Source organism: Tinamus guttatus, unplaced genomic scaffold (genome assembly GCF_059628265.1).
Source record: "Tinamus guttatus ecotype Peru unplaced genomic scaffold, ASM5962826v1 Tinamus_guttatus_pri_ptg000104l, whole genome shotgun sequence".
Taxonomy (NCBI): domain Eukaryota; kingdom Metazoa; phylum Chordata; class Aves; order Tinamiformes; family Tinamidae; genus Tinamus; species Tinamus guttatus.
In genome coordinates this window covers 4,357,450-4,375,842 of record NW_028288638.1, presented here as the reverse complement: position 1 = coordinate 4,375,842, position 18,393 = coordinate 4,357,450, and the positions used below count along the sequence as shown (strand labels likewise).

The window sequence follows — 18,393 nt, the reverse complement described above, 5'->3', positions numbered from 1 at the left end:
GCTTTATCTATTGGTATTGGTATGGCATAAAAAACAAAGATCATTATTAATTTATCATTGCTTTAAACATCACAGGAAGATTTACAGATACACCTATTACAAAGGAAAGAAATGATTAAAGAATAGTTCCTTTTCTTGTTCATAACACTGAAGATAAATTTCCTAACATCGCTCCTGAAATCAAGAAATTTAAATAATGACTGTTTTGGGAAAGAGGTAGAAAAGACCTTTCTAAAACCTCTTTTTAAGAGAATCCAAGCATATAAAAAATAGTTTTCTTGCTTACTAACTAGCAAGCTACATCACCAGTATCTACCGTTTCCTTCAAGAGTTGCTAATCATTTTAGAAAACAGAAAATACAGCATTATGACAGCAAAAATAATTTTCTTAAACTAAGACGACTCCCTTCCTGCTAACGAAAAAAAAAAAAACCACTATCAAGTGAAGCACAGATTTGACAGCTGTCGCGATGATTAAGCAAATACCGTTTCCTATTTAATGCCTATAAACACTTTGACATCATTGCGGACAAGCGCACGACACCGGGATAAAACGTGCGACCTGCTCCGGGAGAGCACAGGCAGACACTCGTAATCCCCTCCGCAATTATCCTGTCCTCGCCTGCAGGACAGGCTCTTGAGGCTACTTGAACGGTCTGCACGTGTCGTCTGAGGGACAATTTCAGAACAAACCATGTCAGAAACATCTACACGGGATATCTTACCTTCAGTTTACAGTTCAGCATTTAGGGGTTTCAAAGAATAGGGAAGATGGGAGGCAGAGGTAACAAGTTAAGGAAAAAATGAAGTCAGATCCAGGACACTGCTTCCAAGGACAGCAAAGAAAAAAATATTGACATTCATAAAAAGTGAGAACAGATATCCACTCTTAGAGGCATATAAAACGCTGATGTTTGAATTTTGGGAGGAAAATCGTGTGGTAAACAGTACCTTAATAAAGATTACAGGGACAATTTCCAAAAAACATTGATGTTTCATTGACTTTTGCTAGAACTTCTGTTCTTTAGTCAGCTAAACACACTTAAAAACTTTTCCAACATCCATGTAATGTTGTATTTAGGATAAAGCAGTACTGCTCTTCAGCAAGACAGAAGAGAAGATCACTGCAAGACGCTGCTTTTAAATAGAGTTTAGTTTCCCAGGTATCACTTTTAGCTTTCTTGCAGCTCGTCCTCAAGAGGCACTGAGGAAACACAGAGCTCTTGCTCTGGCACTACAGCCTTGAACAACAAATATCTGATTCTTCTTGACCCAATAACAGTCTTGATGCAATAAAAAAAAGTTTTATCGAAGAAATTACAGAAGTTATAGCAGCACAGACCACAAAATAGGTTAATGTGGCCCATCCCAGGCAGTTTAAGTAATCATTTGTTGTGGAAAAAGGAAGGGGGAGGAAATCCAGCGCAGACGTATTCCAGTAATGTTGTTAACTTGAAAAAGATCCAAAACAATTAAATCAAATGTAGCACACAAGTAAATGGGAATGACCTAGATATGGCCACGTGTTATGCATGTTTACGCCTGTCAGAAGAGAAGATGGAAAATATGCTGACATGGGATCCCCTCTATGCTCAGCCTCTATGTAGAGCTGTCAGACAGATTATCAAGAAATAAAAAAAGAAAAAGCTGTAAACCTTTTCTCTTGTTCATTAAAGGAAAAATGTGACAAGAAGCACACTGCTGAGATGGGACCCTATGCTACTTTATTTACCCAACCTCTATAAAAAAAAAAAATTGTATTTTAGAGATCCACATGCAGCAGGCAAGCTAAAAATATCTATTCCATTTAATCAAATTTCCTAAAACTACCCCTGCTTTAATACTACAGATTTATAGAGCAAAATTTTGGTTACAGAGATGTCAGTGGTTTTGCTGCTGATCTCAACAGAGCCAAAGATTTGACATTATCTTTTGGGAAAGTAAGCAGGAAACTGAAGTTGAATGAACATGAACTTAACATGTAAGGGAGAGGGAGGCCTTCTTATTTTTTTTCTTTTCTTTTTTTTTTTTTTTTTTATTCTAGACAATGTAGGCAGGAAAAGGAGAAGCAAACACAGCCTATTTTTCATGTAGCTTATTCATGTATTATAGCAGCACAGCCACAAAGCAAAGCAACCTGAGCTCAAATTCAGGGTGATTCTGGGGTGTTGGGATGATATCATTACTCATGCCCAAATTACATTTTAACCAGCTATCTTGTATTATTCCTGGGATGGTACCTCTACCACCAGTGCTTCTACGGGGCTGGGTTACATGTGCAAAAAGAAAAAAACAAGAACAGTATACAAAATGGCCAGCTTTGATTAGCTATTATTAGATTTATGTAATTGTATTTGATATAACAGATTAAAAAGTGTTTTTTTCACAGTTGCATTCAGTTCCAATTAGAGGATGAAAAAAGGCCTTTGCCCCATATTAGCATCACTTATGTTGTCTTTACATAGATGTAAGTGAATCAGAGCATAAATATATACAGGTTCATTTTTTACAGAAATATAATTCACACTTTTAGGTGTATTACCCAGCATTAGTAAAAATGTAGTTTTTTTAACAGTTATATTTTTCTCTGAAAATCTTCACAGATGAATATCCTCTCATGCTTTTAAGTACTTCCTTGTTTACACCAGGTTTGTATCTTACATTACATCCAAAACAGTCTTCATATATCAATATTTCTAGTACAGACCCAATTCTGACTCGGAGAATGAACAAAACAGTAGATTTGGGGGAAGGACCAATGAAGTAACCCACAATATTTCCTTTAACTCTGCATAGCTTTGCTTGAGTATTTTCAGAACTCCTTGTCATTTTTCTCCCCAAATTACTGTATGAGAAATAAAGCAACTATTTAACTAATCATATATCATACTATTATTTTTCTTGAACTCTAGAAGGAGAAGTGGTAGGGAAAAATTAAAATCAATAGCAAGTTCCATACACCAATAAAAAGAAAACAGAATTTTTCAATCTGTTCTTCTGAACTTGGAATTCAGATCCTTCACTCTGTTTCCATTGAACATGGTAGCAAAGTGGTCTTAAAGTTTCTTTTGGTGTAACACTGAAAACTGAGAATGTCTGCTTAGGAGACAATTTAGCAATCACTAATCAATCCTTCTTAATACAACCTCAAATGCTGTGCAGTAACAAGGATAAGCAAGGATAAGAATTATAATTTGTTGTTTTACCTGCAATCAGGCTTTCTGAAATGGAAATATGGTGCTCAAGTTACCTTATCCCTCTTTATGTCACACAGCAATAAAATCATCATTAGAAATACGGCAATCGCCTACATAAATCTCTAGAAATAGACATACAACCTTTAAGAAAATCCCATGCAATCCTGCATGACTAATAAATCAGAAGCTTAAGTTTCAAAGGTGCAAAGTTGTTTTTCTAGAAAACTCTTCTTTTTCCCCTGCCTCCCCATTAAACACCGACCTGAAAACTCTACCAACCAATAGGAAAATTATTCAGTGGTGTGGCAGTCTTGATTAATTTTATCAAGGAACTTAAAGGATCCATTAGTCTATGACATGATGGAATTGGTAATAGTCTGAGTACAATTGGCTATAGGTAGTTTTTCTGGTTGAGGGAAGGGGAGAAGAGCCAGAATCCGCTTTTCACAGAGTACACAGACTTGCTCCACAAAAACGTCTGAGTAAGTCAGCTTATAAGGTCGATGACATTTTACCCTTAATAATTTTCTGCTAACCATACTCACTAATAAAGCTTTAAATTCTACCTGTATAAAGAGAAATTTGCTGATATGGTGGATTGCAGTATCTTACTTTACAAACTGCATATTGGTGTGTACCTTTTTTTTTCTTTTCTAATACTCTCCCACCAATAAATTTTTCCATACTTTCCAAGGAGAACAAAAAAAAAAAAAAAAAGGGCACAGTTACTCACTACTGGTAGTGGTAATGTGGTGGGCATTTACACAGCCTTTCCCACAGAAAAATACAGCCACAAAAAAAAAATACAGATGATTTGTTATGAGCAAAACATGCAAGCTTTTCATTAGAAATCTACTTCAAGGGGGACACACATGGGAGCCAATTCCTCTAAAGGCACTGCTGACCAATTGGCACCTGGAATTAAGGTGTGATTCCTCAGATAAAATCTGGGCTACAAGGAATGGAATAGGAAGCTTGCAATCAACTTAAGTCGTTTGCTGACTTTTCACTGCTAATTCCCACTTCCCACTGTTATTAAAAACCTAAGTAAATTAACTCAGACACGGATGAAGTACTTCTCCAGAGAAAACGTATACAAAAACCTGAGCTACTTCACAAGTCACTGGAAGACTATTTAATGCTTGTAAGACGTCCTGGCTCACTTTGAAAAGGCACTATATCAACTGTAAAGTGTTAATTAGTTCTTCAAGAAAAAGCCTTCTAGTAGGCTCCAGTTGAGGAAGGGTTCCCTGTTCAGCAGTTGTCCTGTATTATGGCTTTTGTACACATATCAGGAGCCAGCAGAGAGGTCAAATACTCTTTAAGAAAGATCACAATGGCATTTAGCCCACGTTAAGCCTGTAATTCAATACCGATATTCTCTAATCGATACTGTACTTCACTGCGGTAGCTGACAGAGCTAAACCGATAGGATCTGCTCAGCTAACACACATTCAAAACCTAAGCAGAAACATTTCACTTGAGTTTATCTATGACACTGAATGAACAGCCACGTACATAATGAACCGCAAAACACAGCCCGAGAGACAGCAGCGAAGACTGAAGGCAAGAAGAAAATCGCCACTAAAATACTGAAAGGTGTAAATCAAGTTAGCAATGCCACATAGATCTTAATACATAGAAACTGCATGAATATTTCCTCTGTTTTCTTTTACACAAAACCACAGCATCATCCTTTTAAAAAGAAAACAACTATCACCAGAACAGCTCAGAGACATTACACTCCCATGCAGTCTGGTTTTGGATCAGGGTAAATATCACACTTTTTCCTGTCTCTGCGTCAGTGTGCTGTGTGCTAGAACCAGAAAACAAGGAAGCTCTTGTTCCACAGTATTCTACATACCTACATTACAAAAATGTGGAAGGCAGGAAATACTCCCTTTCTTTATTTGCTGGGCTGCAAAGTTCCTTCAGTTCCTTTGCACTGAAAGCACATTTACATTCTGCCAATGCTGTCACAGTTTACTACACTATTATTAACTCTGATACCCTCAAAGGTACCCTTTGATACCCTTGGTTTTCTTTTCAGGTGCAAAACTGTAGGCAGAAAGAAAACACTAACATGACAAAAGTTATACTATTATCAGTTTGATTTTTTTCATGAAGTATGATGCCAGGAGGTTGCAAGCAAGAACATGCGGATATTCAGCTATTCTGCCACTGAAGAGTATTCTTGCATTGTGTAAGTTCCAGATATTAAAAAGACAGACACTGAAAATGTATCAGCTTATGCATTCACTTGGTATTCATATGATCTTGCAAGAAAAAAAAAAAACACAAAAACCAGAAACACACAATAACAAAGAAAAAACAAAACAAACAAGCCACTTGGTTGCCAGTGTGCCCATGGATAATATCATGACCTTCAACTACACATCTGAAAGTAAAGTTTAAAGTCCTATGGCACAATACAGGACTCTTAAGAGCAGTTTCTACATGAATATATCAAAACTATTGTAACTTCCACTGAGATTTGAACAAATAATGCCTCCCCCTTTTCCCTCCCAATTTAAAGCAATGACTGCTGACAGCATTTGGCAGAGCTGTTTCAGAGCTTTGACCTGAAACCAGAAAGAAATCCCAAGCACATGGTTAGCAGGTTAGTGACATAGTTCACAAAAGAGAGAGGATTTCGGCTGAAGAGTGTAAGATCAGTAAGTGGAGTGTAAGATGAAGAAGTGACTTCCACAGTTATCTCTAACCTTGTCTAGATTTACACCTAAACAGTTTGATGAGAGCTTTTCATTATTTTTAAATAAAGTTTCAAAAGACGGAGTCAGAGAAGGCCAGCTTCTCCATCACAGATATATCATAACTAAAATCGTAAAAGCTGCAGCTGGTCATCTGTCATGTAAATCATCCCTTTTAATTATTTTCAAGATTATCTGCAGGTACACAAAAGCTTATATAAAGATTTGTGGGTAGAACTCAAGACTGAACTCCTCCTCGACCTAATTTTCTCAAAAATCCAGAGTTCCAGCATTAGTATTTCTTTCGGAAAAATGTAATCTTAATCAACAAATGGCTTTTAAGTCACACCTTCTCACACTATCCAGAACTTAATGAATTTCCCAATTGACTGTGAGGAGCTGTTTTAAAACTGTTCTCTGAAATGATTAAGCCACATGTATCTATGCCCCACAACACTGTGGTCAGGATGCTGACCTCAGACAGGATTTTGTTTGAACCATCTACCCTACCAGCCTCAAGTCATCACAGGCTTCACAAGGAAGCACAGAAGTTTTCCACGGTTGTGGTCCATGCTGCTTTGCAGTCCCAGAAGGCCTGTTTATCTTTCCACTATTACCTCTTCACAAATCCTTCCTTATCAAAAATTTATTCTGGGGACACCAGAAACTTTTTGTTTGCTTCCCTTTTTCCCCACCACCCCATAAAGAAATCTACTTTATGCTTTATTTCATATACATTTTTATCATGTTTTTTTCTACTAATCAGCTATAACAAAATTCATTCTTATCACCTAAACTGGAGAAATAAGAAAGCAAAGGAGAACAGACAAAATACAGAAGCAAAAAAGGCAACAGGGGAAATTCAAACCAGCTCTCTAACACCACACGAAGAAACATTATAAAAAAGTGACGAATGAAAAAATCAAACACAATTCATTTAACTAAGGTCTCTTTCTTCTTTAGTATGATACTACAATTACGGTTTAACCAAGACGAAACGACACATTCTCTGTAGAAATCTGTATGAAGGGAAAATTTAGATATCCACTGTTCACACAAGGATCTCCGATTTTGGAAGAACACAGAATTTCAGACCCACCGAGATCACAAAAAACACCCCATGAGAGCACTGTGACAAGCTCACCAGGTAAAAATGAGGAGACATTTATGTTATAACTACACATTGCCTTTGAACCGTAACAGCTTTGCCAGGCTAGAATGCTAAAACAGACCTTTCAAAGCTTATCTAATTCTGAGAAGGAGAGCACATTCACAGGATCATACCTATTTCCACATAGCGGTTCGGAAGGTCGCGCATTTCACTGGCATGCCGTTCCTTTACTGAACAAATCTAGAAAATAGATTTGGATCATTACAATGAACAAACTGTAACTCATAAAATAATATTAACTCCCCCCAGAAACTCCTTATTGAGGCATTCTTGGACACGAATTTCTATATTTTGAAAAACACAAGCTGTAAAATGGCAGCAATGCATCAGTGAAAAAGAAAACGACAGGAAAGTTGTGACTGTAGCACATAGCCCTATAAATATGCTAGGAAAGAAGACAGAAAAGGAACAACAGGAGAGAAATCTAAAAGCATCTGCTCAATATTATTTCTTTACAGCACATGAGTACACTACACGAGTTTGATTTTCCTATCTTCTCATACTGAGTATCTCATTACCTTACTATTTCAGTAAGAATATGCTATTGCATCTCTCAATAAGAGTAAGAGAGCATGTATATTTAAAGAAATGCAAATATCCAAGTGTTGTAAAGTAAGCAAAAACACAGGGAAGGCAGATGCCAAACTTAGACAAGCCTGCTGATTTGTAAAATTCAAAGCTTAATGCTGCAAAAGCTTTTTATGCTTCACCTACCTCACTTCATCCTCCCTTTCCATCTACTTCTAACAAGTTCTTTTAATTTCCCACTGTGCAATGATGTAGCAATCTGTTATTAGAAAGCACCTAACAGGCTTGTAAGTAAACCCATGTCAGGTGTTAAGACTGAGCAAACCATACAAACAGTCTGTAGTGAACAAGTTTGAAATGCCAGTTCCCTGCTGAAAGTAAAGCAAAACTCAAATCAACCTGTCCCTGCAACAGTCTTCTCCCTGTCCTGTTTTTCCCATGGTTGACTGAAATTATGTGGATGTTTCATCAGTCACAGCCCCCTCCATCACCAAATAAACTCCTCCAAAACAAAACAAAACAAAAAAACTCATGGCAAATTGTTCTTCCTTAATGTTAATCAAAAGCAATGAATTCACAACAGCTCTCTAAAAGCTTTCAAAAGAGGAAATCTCTCCAAGGCACAGAGAAGTGTCCCTGAGGATTGCATTCACCATGTGCTCGCACTCAGAAAACTGTCTGACCACCGAGTGTCTATCACTCCTCCTCCTCGTGAGGGTCAGTCCAATGACATTTCTATGGCAGCAGGAGTCCTGCACACTGTAGTCAAACCAAATTCTATTCTTTTCGATTGTCTTTGCTTTTCAGAAATAATCCTCTGTTTCTCTGTGATAACAGCAAGCATTTATTACAACGACAGGTAATTGTACCTTTACTGAATTTCCCCAGCCAATAATCAGCGTTAAATTATCCTTCCAGCAAAGGCTGCAGGGATACATATCTGGGCGAAGGCTTATGTCGTCCCGAGGCACATTGGTAATTCTTTGCTTGGAGATCATGTCAAGTATCTTCACGCCCTGAAAGTTTAAATAAAAGAGAAATTTATTTAGCCTGACAAACTCCTACTCACCACATCCCAGATTATTCTGTACATTAAGACAGCGTTGCCGCTTATGGCATAAACAGGCAGGTCTGCATAAACAAGGATCTGAGGGCAATCACCTCACAAGACGTGACAAAAGAAATGGGAAAGAAAATGCTAGATATTTTGAATTGACATGTAAAATGAAAAGATAACAAGAGAACGAATGACAGATTACCAACTATAGTCATGACTGTCCAGCATGTTGGGCTGGTGCTACTACTGAAAAAAAACAACAAAAAGAAAAACTCAGCTCTTCCAAAACAGTTCTCTAAAGATAAGCAGAAATTTCCACCTTGGAAAAAGAACGGATTAAGTAGCAACTCATTAACTCAAAAGAAGCCAACCTGTTCTTCACCTAAAATGAATTTCCGTTCTTACAATATAACAGAAACAAACATATTTAAGTGACACCAGGTTTTCTTTGCTGTGATTTTTCACTGACTCCTCAGGAAAGCTCCTGAATGACCGAAACAAAAACCAAAAACAAACAAAAAGGTTTAGAGAAAGGAAGATTAAAGTCATTTTAGAAAAAAATAAATGAGTCATTAATCAGATTTTCCATGTTATTTAGAAAAGGTGAGCTGTAACCTTTCCAGTAAGAAAATGGAGATTAATTTCATGTTAAGTAATGACTCGTTTCTTGGTGATTTAAACACAGAAGTTTCCTAAATAAAATGAAGCTCTTTGCTAGATATTCCCTTTAATATTTCCTTTTCACTGAGCAGAAAAAACAGCTCTCATGATCACAGAAAAGCAGATGGAAGGGACCTTGAAAGGTCAGTGTCCAGGATGCCATTCCATGTTATGATTTCTCCAGTGACAAAATTGATTTAAGAGATTCCCCTGTCCGTTTCTGTTCCCCCTCACTGCAGGTTTCCAGGTCCTCAGCTGCACTGATTCAACTGTTCATAAGTCAACAAGTCCAGAGGTGGAGGACATGCTTTAAGCTTTTTTTTTTTTTTTAGCCTATATCACAAGGAGCAGTAAGTGGCCTGAGGGTGGGCAGGAACATGCAGCTGGGGATGGGAAGGCGCTTCTTCAGTAAAGAACTGCAAATGTGGAAAACTCTCCTACTGGCATCTCTGAAGCTAACAGTCGCTGCAATCTCATGAAAAACACCACATATGGAATCTGCAACGTGGAGAGCCCAGGTCTCTGGGCAGCATAAACAAGGAGCTTATGCTTTGTATGCTCATTTAATAAAGTGTGCAGTCTTGTTTGATCCGTGATTTAAGGTTGTCCTTTACTAATCTTACTACTTTGCCTACAATCACGATTCCAGATAAAAATGACACGTTCTGGTTTTTGACAGGGCAGCAAATGCAGCACTAGGTAGGCTAGCTAACTTTTGAAGTGTCCCACCGCAACAGCGTAGAAACCTCTACAGCTGAAGCGTCCCATTCGCACTATGAACTAAAAACACTTCCAGCATCACCCTCCTTTCACGAGGAAGCCAAAATCCTGTTGTTTTATTATGAGACAGGCAGTCTAACACCTCTAAGGAATTGGCTCTCAGGTCCCTCAGTCTTGTAAAATTCATAGTCTAATTCACACTCTTGGCCAAGGATGAAGGAGGAGAGGCCACAGCAACAGATGTGTGTTATATGAGCATTCAAAGCAGAATTAGGCCTTGCCTGTACAACCCAGAGCACATCTCAGAATATCCAAGGTCTAACAAGCTCACATATAAAGTGGCAAAAAAAAAAGGCACCAAATAATGTAAAAATTAGGTAGCTAAATGCGAAGTACAATAAGTAGCAAGGCTATATAAGATTTTATTTGAATGGCTTAGGGGGAGGGAGGGAAAGAAAAAAGAAAGCAATAACCCTCCCTCAACCTTGCAGGTGGAAGGAGAAAATTTTAAAAAGCTAAAGGTGGGGGAAGGGAAAGGCCAATAACCAAATATATTAATCTTTTGGAGGGCAAGTGTCACTTCATTTTTCATTGAAAGATAGGCCCTGACCATGGCTTTTTGTCTCTGACAGATGGTTCTCAACATTTTATTAGTATGCTGTGTTTTGATGTGGCACATCATCTCCAGAGATAGCTCTCAACTGTCCCGTCTATTCCCAGCAGATTCACCTAGAATATATATTTTAATTGTATGACTCCGAAAAAAACAAACCCTCAAAACAGTTATCGCCATGAAGACTAAGGTATTAAGGGGGAGCACAACAACCTCTAATAATCACATATAAAACTGTTTTTAAAGGAAATAAAAGAACAACTGCTTAGAAATATTTTTATAAATGCTTCCCTTTAGGAGGACAACCACCCTCCAGGGGAAACAAAACAAAAAGAACACCTAATGCTTTCAGAAGTATCTTGGTCACATTTGAAAATAAAACTCTGGAATTCAGACATGTTACGTACTTAAAATGTACCCCTCACTGCTGAACTTCAAAATACAGGCACTGGCCCATCTATAAGACATACAGCCATAGGTGAAATGTAATGCTCAGCATGACAGTCCCCTTTAAGATACGAAGAACGCCTACAACAAAAAGGGTCTTTTTTTCTCCTAAGTCTTCTCCAGTGGCCCACCCGAATAAGCAGTTATTACTATCATTTTCTTTGGCCTGTTACATTAGAAATACATGCAATAATATTGCTTCAGTAAAAATACAAAGTTTTTTGGTTTTGAAGAGTTCACATAAACATGTCTTCTGCAGGCAGCTTGCTTCAGTGCTGAAGACTCTGCCTTACAGTAGCATATAGTGGCAAGCACTCTTAATGGTTTACTGTACAACTACTTCTCAATTTCTTCAGAAGCATGCAGTTATATCAAGAACACAGAATAGCCAGCAGGAAACGCCAGCAGCAGGGTTATCTGGGAAGAAAACATCTAAAACACTTTCCTTCAATGCCATATTTAGAGGAATCTTCAAATGCATCATTTTTAAAGGAATATGTAGATGTTTTACATTAATTTGAAGCATTTACAAATATCAGTGTAGCAGTGTATCAGTTCATGAACAAAATTAACTTTTGTTCATTCACCAGTGACAAATACTTACCATATTATTAGCCCAAGCAATTAAGTGTCCTCTCCATTTTACATTTCTTATGTTTCCCTCTCCTTCATGCAACACCGAAGGCTTCCATCTATTCATCCAACCTCTCTCATACAACAGTAACTGTAAGAAAGTGCAACAAGAAACATTTCTGTAATGCAATGCTATATGTAAACATTGGAAATATATATTTTTTTGCTTTATTCTTCTCTGATTCAAGAGTAGGAAAAACACACACTAACCACAAAATGAAACATTTTCACATGTAATGTTTAGAATGAGAACTTTCTTTATCACAGAATTCAAGTTTCTTTATTAATAATAAGCAGCCCTGCTATCAAGATTTTCAAAAGAAGGTTAAGTTGAGCTAATTCCCACTTTAAGGACAAAGAGATTAAGGAATTTAAGAACTGAAACATACAGAGGTAGTGACAACAGTTATGCAAGAAAGCTGGTAAAGAAAGTGGACTGTCTCACACCAATGCGTGGATGCACTGACGGGATCTTTCCTCCCTGCAGAAAACAGGAGATAGAAAATCCAGGTCCCACATGTCTGGGGGCTGTCAGACAAAATTGCCTAAGAACTGCAAGCTTTTGGTTGGCCCCCATGTAGAAATACATGGCATGCAGACTGCACTGTACTACAATGGCTGCTGGTTGTAAAACCTTGGAGAGTCCTGGGTTCTGCAGATGGGGATTTTAAATTATTTTAGAAAATCTAAAACCATAGTATATCATGAAGTGTATTGAAACAGCAACTAAATGAATTCATCTGTCTTCAGAGAGCTTGCATGGCAGTCCAACTCCTTTACCCATTTCTTTATGGTACCAAAAAGTTATTTAATGGGATTACAACAAGGACCTTGGAGAAAGGCTAAGGGAAGCACTTGGAGGGATACATCAAGGCAAGAAGCTGAAGATCTGTGAAGGTTGTGTCCTCAGGTGCCAGCCCCGGCAGCCTGTGCCTGAGCACAGACACACACACGAGCTGGCCTGCACCTCGGCTCACGGGAGTGCACCGGGGCCACGGGCACACGCGAAAGCACTGCCCACCGCCCACCGAGGCTTTCACTGAACTACAACCTGCACTGAATTACTGTTTATGAATACGCTTATAACATTTCACATCTAAGATCTAGCTGCGCATCTTTTATTATGTGTGGCCCCTCCATATTTCTATAAAGACTTCATATAATGAAAAGCTAATTATTTAAAATACTATTTTAAATGAAATCCTTAAAAAAAAAAACTCAGTCTGCTTCTCTATGCTAAAACCGCAAGATGGCACCAAAGGACAAATATTTCCCCTCAAAGTTTATGCTGATTGCTGTCCAGGAGGTTTTATCAGAAAGCAACATGTGACGCACAAATTTCTTATTGCGCACACCCAGCCTCCTTCACGCTGTCAAAACAACCCGGTGCCCCTCACAATGGGAAGCCGAGGGTAGTTTTTCCCCACCTACGAAAAGGCGGCTCAGCCCATGTCCTACGGGATATGCCCCAACGCGAGCGGCAGCAAGCATGTGCTATTCTCATCTGGACATGCTGCACCAGGCTGCTAAAACCAATGTGCACGAGGCAAACGGCAAAGCAGGCTGCCCTTGTTTATATTAACTGGAATCTGACCCCTTTCTGCATATTACCGTGTCGCCATTTAAGTTTATTACACACAAGACTCAGAGTGAGCTTGGAATGACTCTTTGCAGCTACTCTGGTTGCACTCATGGTTTGTGAGCATTACGTTTTCATGCTTCTCTACACGGCTAAGAAACTGCAAAGGGGAAAATAAATGACCTGAGAAAGACCTGGCAGGGAGGAGGGAAATCCTGCCTCAGTCTATACCCAACCATAGGAACATGCTTAATTAACCTCTCAAATGCAGGCAGCATCCGACTGCAGCCTGGCGTTGTTTGCAACAAGGATGGGGAGCAAACGGGGCTCACTGGAGCATTCCCAAGTGCCCCATTTTAAAACAGAAAGTGCACCAGGCGTAGCAATGAAGCCAAATCTGCACTGCATTCAAAACAATGGTTTCAATAAAACTAAGGTTTCGTTAAAAATAATAATAATAAAAAAATCAGTAAGTATTTCACTAATTTATCTGCAATGGAATTACCTGTGTTGTTTTTTCTGATATACAGTGTAATTTCTTTATTTCTTTCAACAGTTGGCAGTTGTTAGCCTGAGTTAGCAAACACAGAACTTCAACCCGTGTTTCAAAGCTGCTGTCCACTAGACACGTTTCTCTCCAAAGACGCAGGCTAAGTTATTTCTCAGTCTTCCAGTCTGTCTTCATATTGAAATGTTTATCACACCAGCAAGCCATTTAAAACTTCAACAGAAGCCAGACACATAACAAAAAGCCCCACTGATTCTAGAGAGGCTCCTCTTACCACCGCCCTCTCCTTTTGGTAAGGGAAAAATCACTTAGGGCTTTATTTGCCATAAATCCCGTTATTTTGGCAGTCAGCATTCACAGTACTTATATTTCAACAGCAGCCACAAAATGAGTTTCTTGCATTCTCTGCAATACAGTCGGCATCATCTTCTTTCTGATATCCTCCGGCAAATCTGTCAAGTTCTTTGCTGAAACACAGTAGCACTTAAAACACACTTCCAGCACCTCTTGCACGTAATATAGCTACAAAAACAAACTGAACTTTGATTTGAAGGCTACCCACCCACGGTACTTGATAGTACACTGCAGTCTTCCAATAGTTTACTATTAAATTTTTTGCAAGTCTTCGTATCTGCTTATGCTCAAAAACTGTATCATTAAAAGAACAGATATATTGAAATACAAGACACAAGCTTGGTGCAGGACAATTTTTGATTTAAAGAACAAGCTGATGTAATTCACTAAGACGAGTGAAACATCACCAAGTATCTTTCACTACCAGTAGTTGAGCATCCTCAGACAGAGCTCACAACATCACTTGCAGAGTGACTCCAATACAGAGAATAGACCAGTGCTTGCATTTAATGGATCTTGTCATGCAATTAGCATTAACATTAATCACATGTAATCCCAGTCTTTAAACTATGAATAGGAAACCCCAATCCACTGAACAAAGAGGCAATAGGTAGTGACAATAGGGTGAAATAATTCAAATGAATTTTCACCTCGCCCCCAAGTGCCGTGTTAAAACACTGAAATAATTCTCACACAGCATGAACTTTCAAAGGAAACGTGCCTTTACTGAAGTACCATGCACAGCACTGTCTGTGCAAAACATTTCCTGTGTGTTTTACTTCCCACAATTCCTTTGCTTTAATGTTGCTCCCCATTTATAAAGATCTAGGAATTCTACAGGAACTAATACAAAGAAAAAGACTGAGACTTGCATTTTTAATTGTAGAGCCACCCTTTCTTTCCCTATTGCAACACTGTCATGTTAGTTTCAGCCAAATACTACTCTCGCAATCTCACTGTATTTATTCTTGTCCTATTCTCTGTTTGCCTAAACGCAGAGATGTGTCTACCTGTGGTATCTGTTTTGGCACCTGTTTTGCCAAATCTCTCTGCTCAGCGAAGCCATATCACAAAACCTAACACATCACTGTCATGGCTGCAAGCGATCGGTACAGACATACACTGTTTTAGCCATAAACCAGCAATGTTTACTGGCACAGCCAAGATTAACAGGTAACTGAGAGTAACCCAGAAGAGCATGCCAGGCAAAGACTTACTGATTCTGCATTCATAGGGAAATTCATAGCAAGAAGAAAAATTACAACGTATGTTTGGATAGGGCTGGTCCGGATGAGCTCAAATGAGGCAGACGCAATTCTGGGCCTGCTGGTGAGCAACCAAAATATTGGTGAGACCTTACTGGAACAAAGCTCTGTGGTTTGAGGAGAAGGGAAAGGCAGGAAAAGAGGGGCAGCAACAGAAGTCAAAGGAAATGAGGCTAGAGCTTGGAAAGCAAGTCAGGCAGGGATACAAATGCTCACACATTTCGTATACTTCGATCCTCTTTGTCACCTCAGACATGAAAAAAGTTTTCCATTAGATGCTTGCAAAACATACAACTGCAGATTATATTCAGAGAGGAGCACAATTCATTCTGTTTTTACCAAAGAAAACTTGCCCCTTACAGTGCAGGGAGAATGTTTTTTGCTTTTCAGAATAAAGTGCACATCTGTTAAACACAGTCAAACATCTGCTTATTAGGCAAAGAACACATCACTATAGATCACAGTCTCATTTGTTGAATAACACAGGCTATATCCAGGCATCATACATCACAAGAAGCAAATAGGAGACCCGCACTACTGTGGCTTGCTCGCTGCTACAGTTTGTTTCCTGTTTATGGTAAATTATCCAATGCACAGACAGAAATTGCCTTACTATTTACTCTTTTAAACTGGACCTTTGAGTATTTACTGAGTGACATTTTATAGCTTACAAAGCAATCTGCCTTTCTTATCTGGTACTCTTCTACCCAACGTAATGCCAAACAGCTGACTATCTGCTTTCTAAAAATGGACTGTGCTGCAAACAGCATCCTGACAATTTAATAATTTGTCAAAGTAGTCCAACCAGTTATTATGAAGTACATATCATGGGGTTCAGAGGTAAAGGTCGTCTACTTACTCACAAAGCAAAGTGCATCTGCTGACACTAAAAAGCAGACAATTAAAAAAAAAAAAACCCCTCACACACAAACCCAGATGCATTCCCTGGCAGACCTGACTTTAGCATACAAATTCTGCTGCCCATAACAGCAGCTGCAGTTGCATAAGAAGACTCTTTCTCTTTCTGCTTGTGTGTGGTTCAGGATCGCTATTCTTTCAGTGCATATGAAGTTGCTCTACTTGGAGTGGAAAAGAATTTAGAATATCTTCATTCGTGTCTCAGGCAGGACATACTGTGAGTCCCACACAGGATTTCAATGCTGAAATTTTATTTTAGATTTAAATATTAAGTTTGCCCCAATACAACTTTACATTCTTTCACCTTTTATAACACACAGCAGGGGAGTCTAATGATTAAACATGGATATCTACATATTCAGATACTAATTCTGGGAGGACAAATAGGAACAAACAAATGTGTCAAGATACACCTACCTGCATTTGGAAACTGGTTTTCACAGTGTATCTTCTCCAGAAATAAAGACCTATTCTCTCTATATGTATTTTTATAAATATAGTATATAATACTTTATATAAAATATATCATGAACATATATGTATATAGATACAAATGTGACTCCTCAGACACATGGATTATTCTTTTTTTTTTCACATCTACCTCAGCTCCTTAACCCTTAAATCCAGCTTATTAAAACTATTTCAAAATAGATATTGAAATCAACAGTTACTATGGAAATTCCATGCCCTAGGCAAAGTAGAAGTCCCATCCTTTAAGAGATGAATATTCTGCACTCAAACCAGCTTTGGATTTCATTTCCTGAGTTGTGCTAGATTCCACTACTGTGCCTGGTAAAAGCCTCCACAGACACCCAGAGGAAACCCCCTAATTAAAATACATTCAGCAGGTTGCTCCAGAAGATTGACCCTCCCACAAACATCACTACAAAAGCACTCATGTCTGGTTCTTGTGTTAATCAAAACATGAAACAGAAAGCCTCATCAGCGCCTCTGCCTGGAGAGGAACTTGCTCTCCCAAACTATCTTTACGTAAGATGCAGTAGCCAATACCTTGATTTTGGGACTTCGATCTCCTTCAGTCTTCCCTCTTTGTTGGTTCTACCTCTTTAACCCTCTGAATGTGACAGTCACTTGCACTGCGCAATAACATTCATTAAGTTGATATGCGTGGAAAGACCGTATTCTAAGGGTTAAGTAAAGAACACCTTTATTGCAGCTTTACCACCCTCATTTAGCCATCTTTCACCCTGTTATTTTTTAAGATTAGACCCTTTTTTAAAAGGTAGAAGGTTATGGCCTTCAATAGCACAGTATTTGTCTTTTACCTTGCTTTGAAGCTCTGCCGTTTGCTCTGGACAGGAATGCACTGTTATTTACAACATAAAGTATTATTTTTGCAGGGTTACCATCATCTGCCAAGTCACCCCAATGCTGCTGCAGTTAATTGGAGAGAGAAAGGGTGAGGAGGGGGAGTGAGGGTGTGCTCCTTTTTAGTATGGCACCTATTGCTTCCCACTGAGCTCATATCAACACTTCTGCAGTGTTTTTGCCTTTTCTAAAGCTTTTAAATGCAAAAATAGCAAGTTCAGTAATATCCCAAGTTTAACAAAAGTTTTTTACTTAAAAATGTTTTAATAAGAATACATTTTAAATTGTTTAATTAGTTCATAACATAATTAAACCTCTTGAAGGGTTCTAGCAAATGCCTATTTAGGTAAAAGATATGAACAGATGCAAAGTTTAATATAATAGCAGTTTAGCTTCCAACAGTCCATAATGACCTACACATTTATCCCCAGGAATCAGTGTTCTTAAGTCAGCTTTAGATCAGGCAGCATTTCTGGGACATGGTAAATCTCAATATCATAAAACAATTCAAATGTGTTCCAAATAATCGGCCAGTGTTGGGAACGGGAGGCCCTATCATGCACCTCTGAAGCACAGTGGTTAGCGTGTCCTGTCTTGTGAAGAGTGGCCAGGCAGTAACTTGCAGTTATAGCCCCAATTCATATTTATGTTAGAGGATCCTATTCAGGCAGATGCTTGGCTATAAAATTAATAGATTTAGGCA

The 18,393-nt window shown here is 38.5% G+C and overlaps 1 protein-coding gene across 1 annotated transcript in view; it reads right to left on the bottom strand.

The window, feature by feature from the left end:
* Positions 1-18,393, bottom strand: part of VPS41 (VPS41 subunit of HOPS complex) — a 94,752-nt gene that overhangs the window by 33,718 nt on the left and 42,641 nt on the right. The window contains exons 8-10 of the mRNA XM_088520862.1: positions 11,709-11,828; positions 8,477-8,623; positions 7,193-7,259 (exon numbers count right to left, since the gene is read on the bottom strand). Coding sequence (XP_088376988.1) covers positions 7,193-7,259; positions 8,477-8,623; positions 11,709-11,828 — 334 coding nt within the window. The remainder of the gene's footprint in view (positions 1-7,192; positions 7,260-8,476; positions 8,624-11,708; positions 11,829-18,393) is intronic.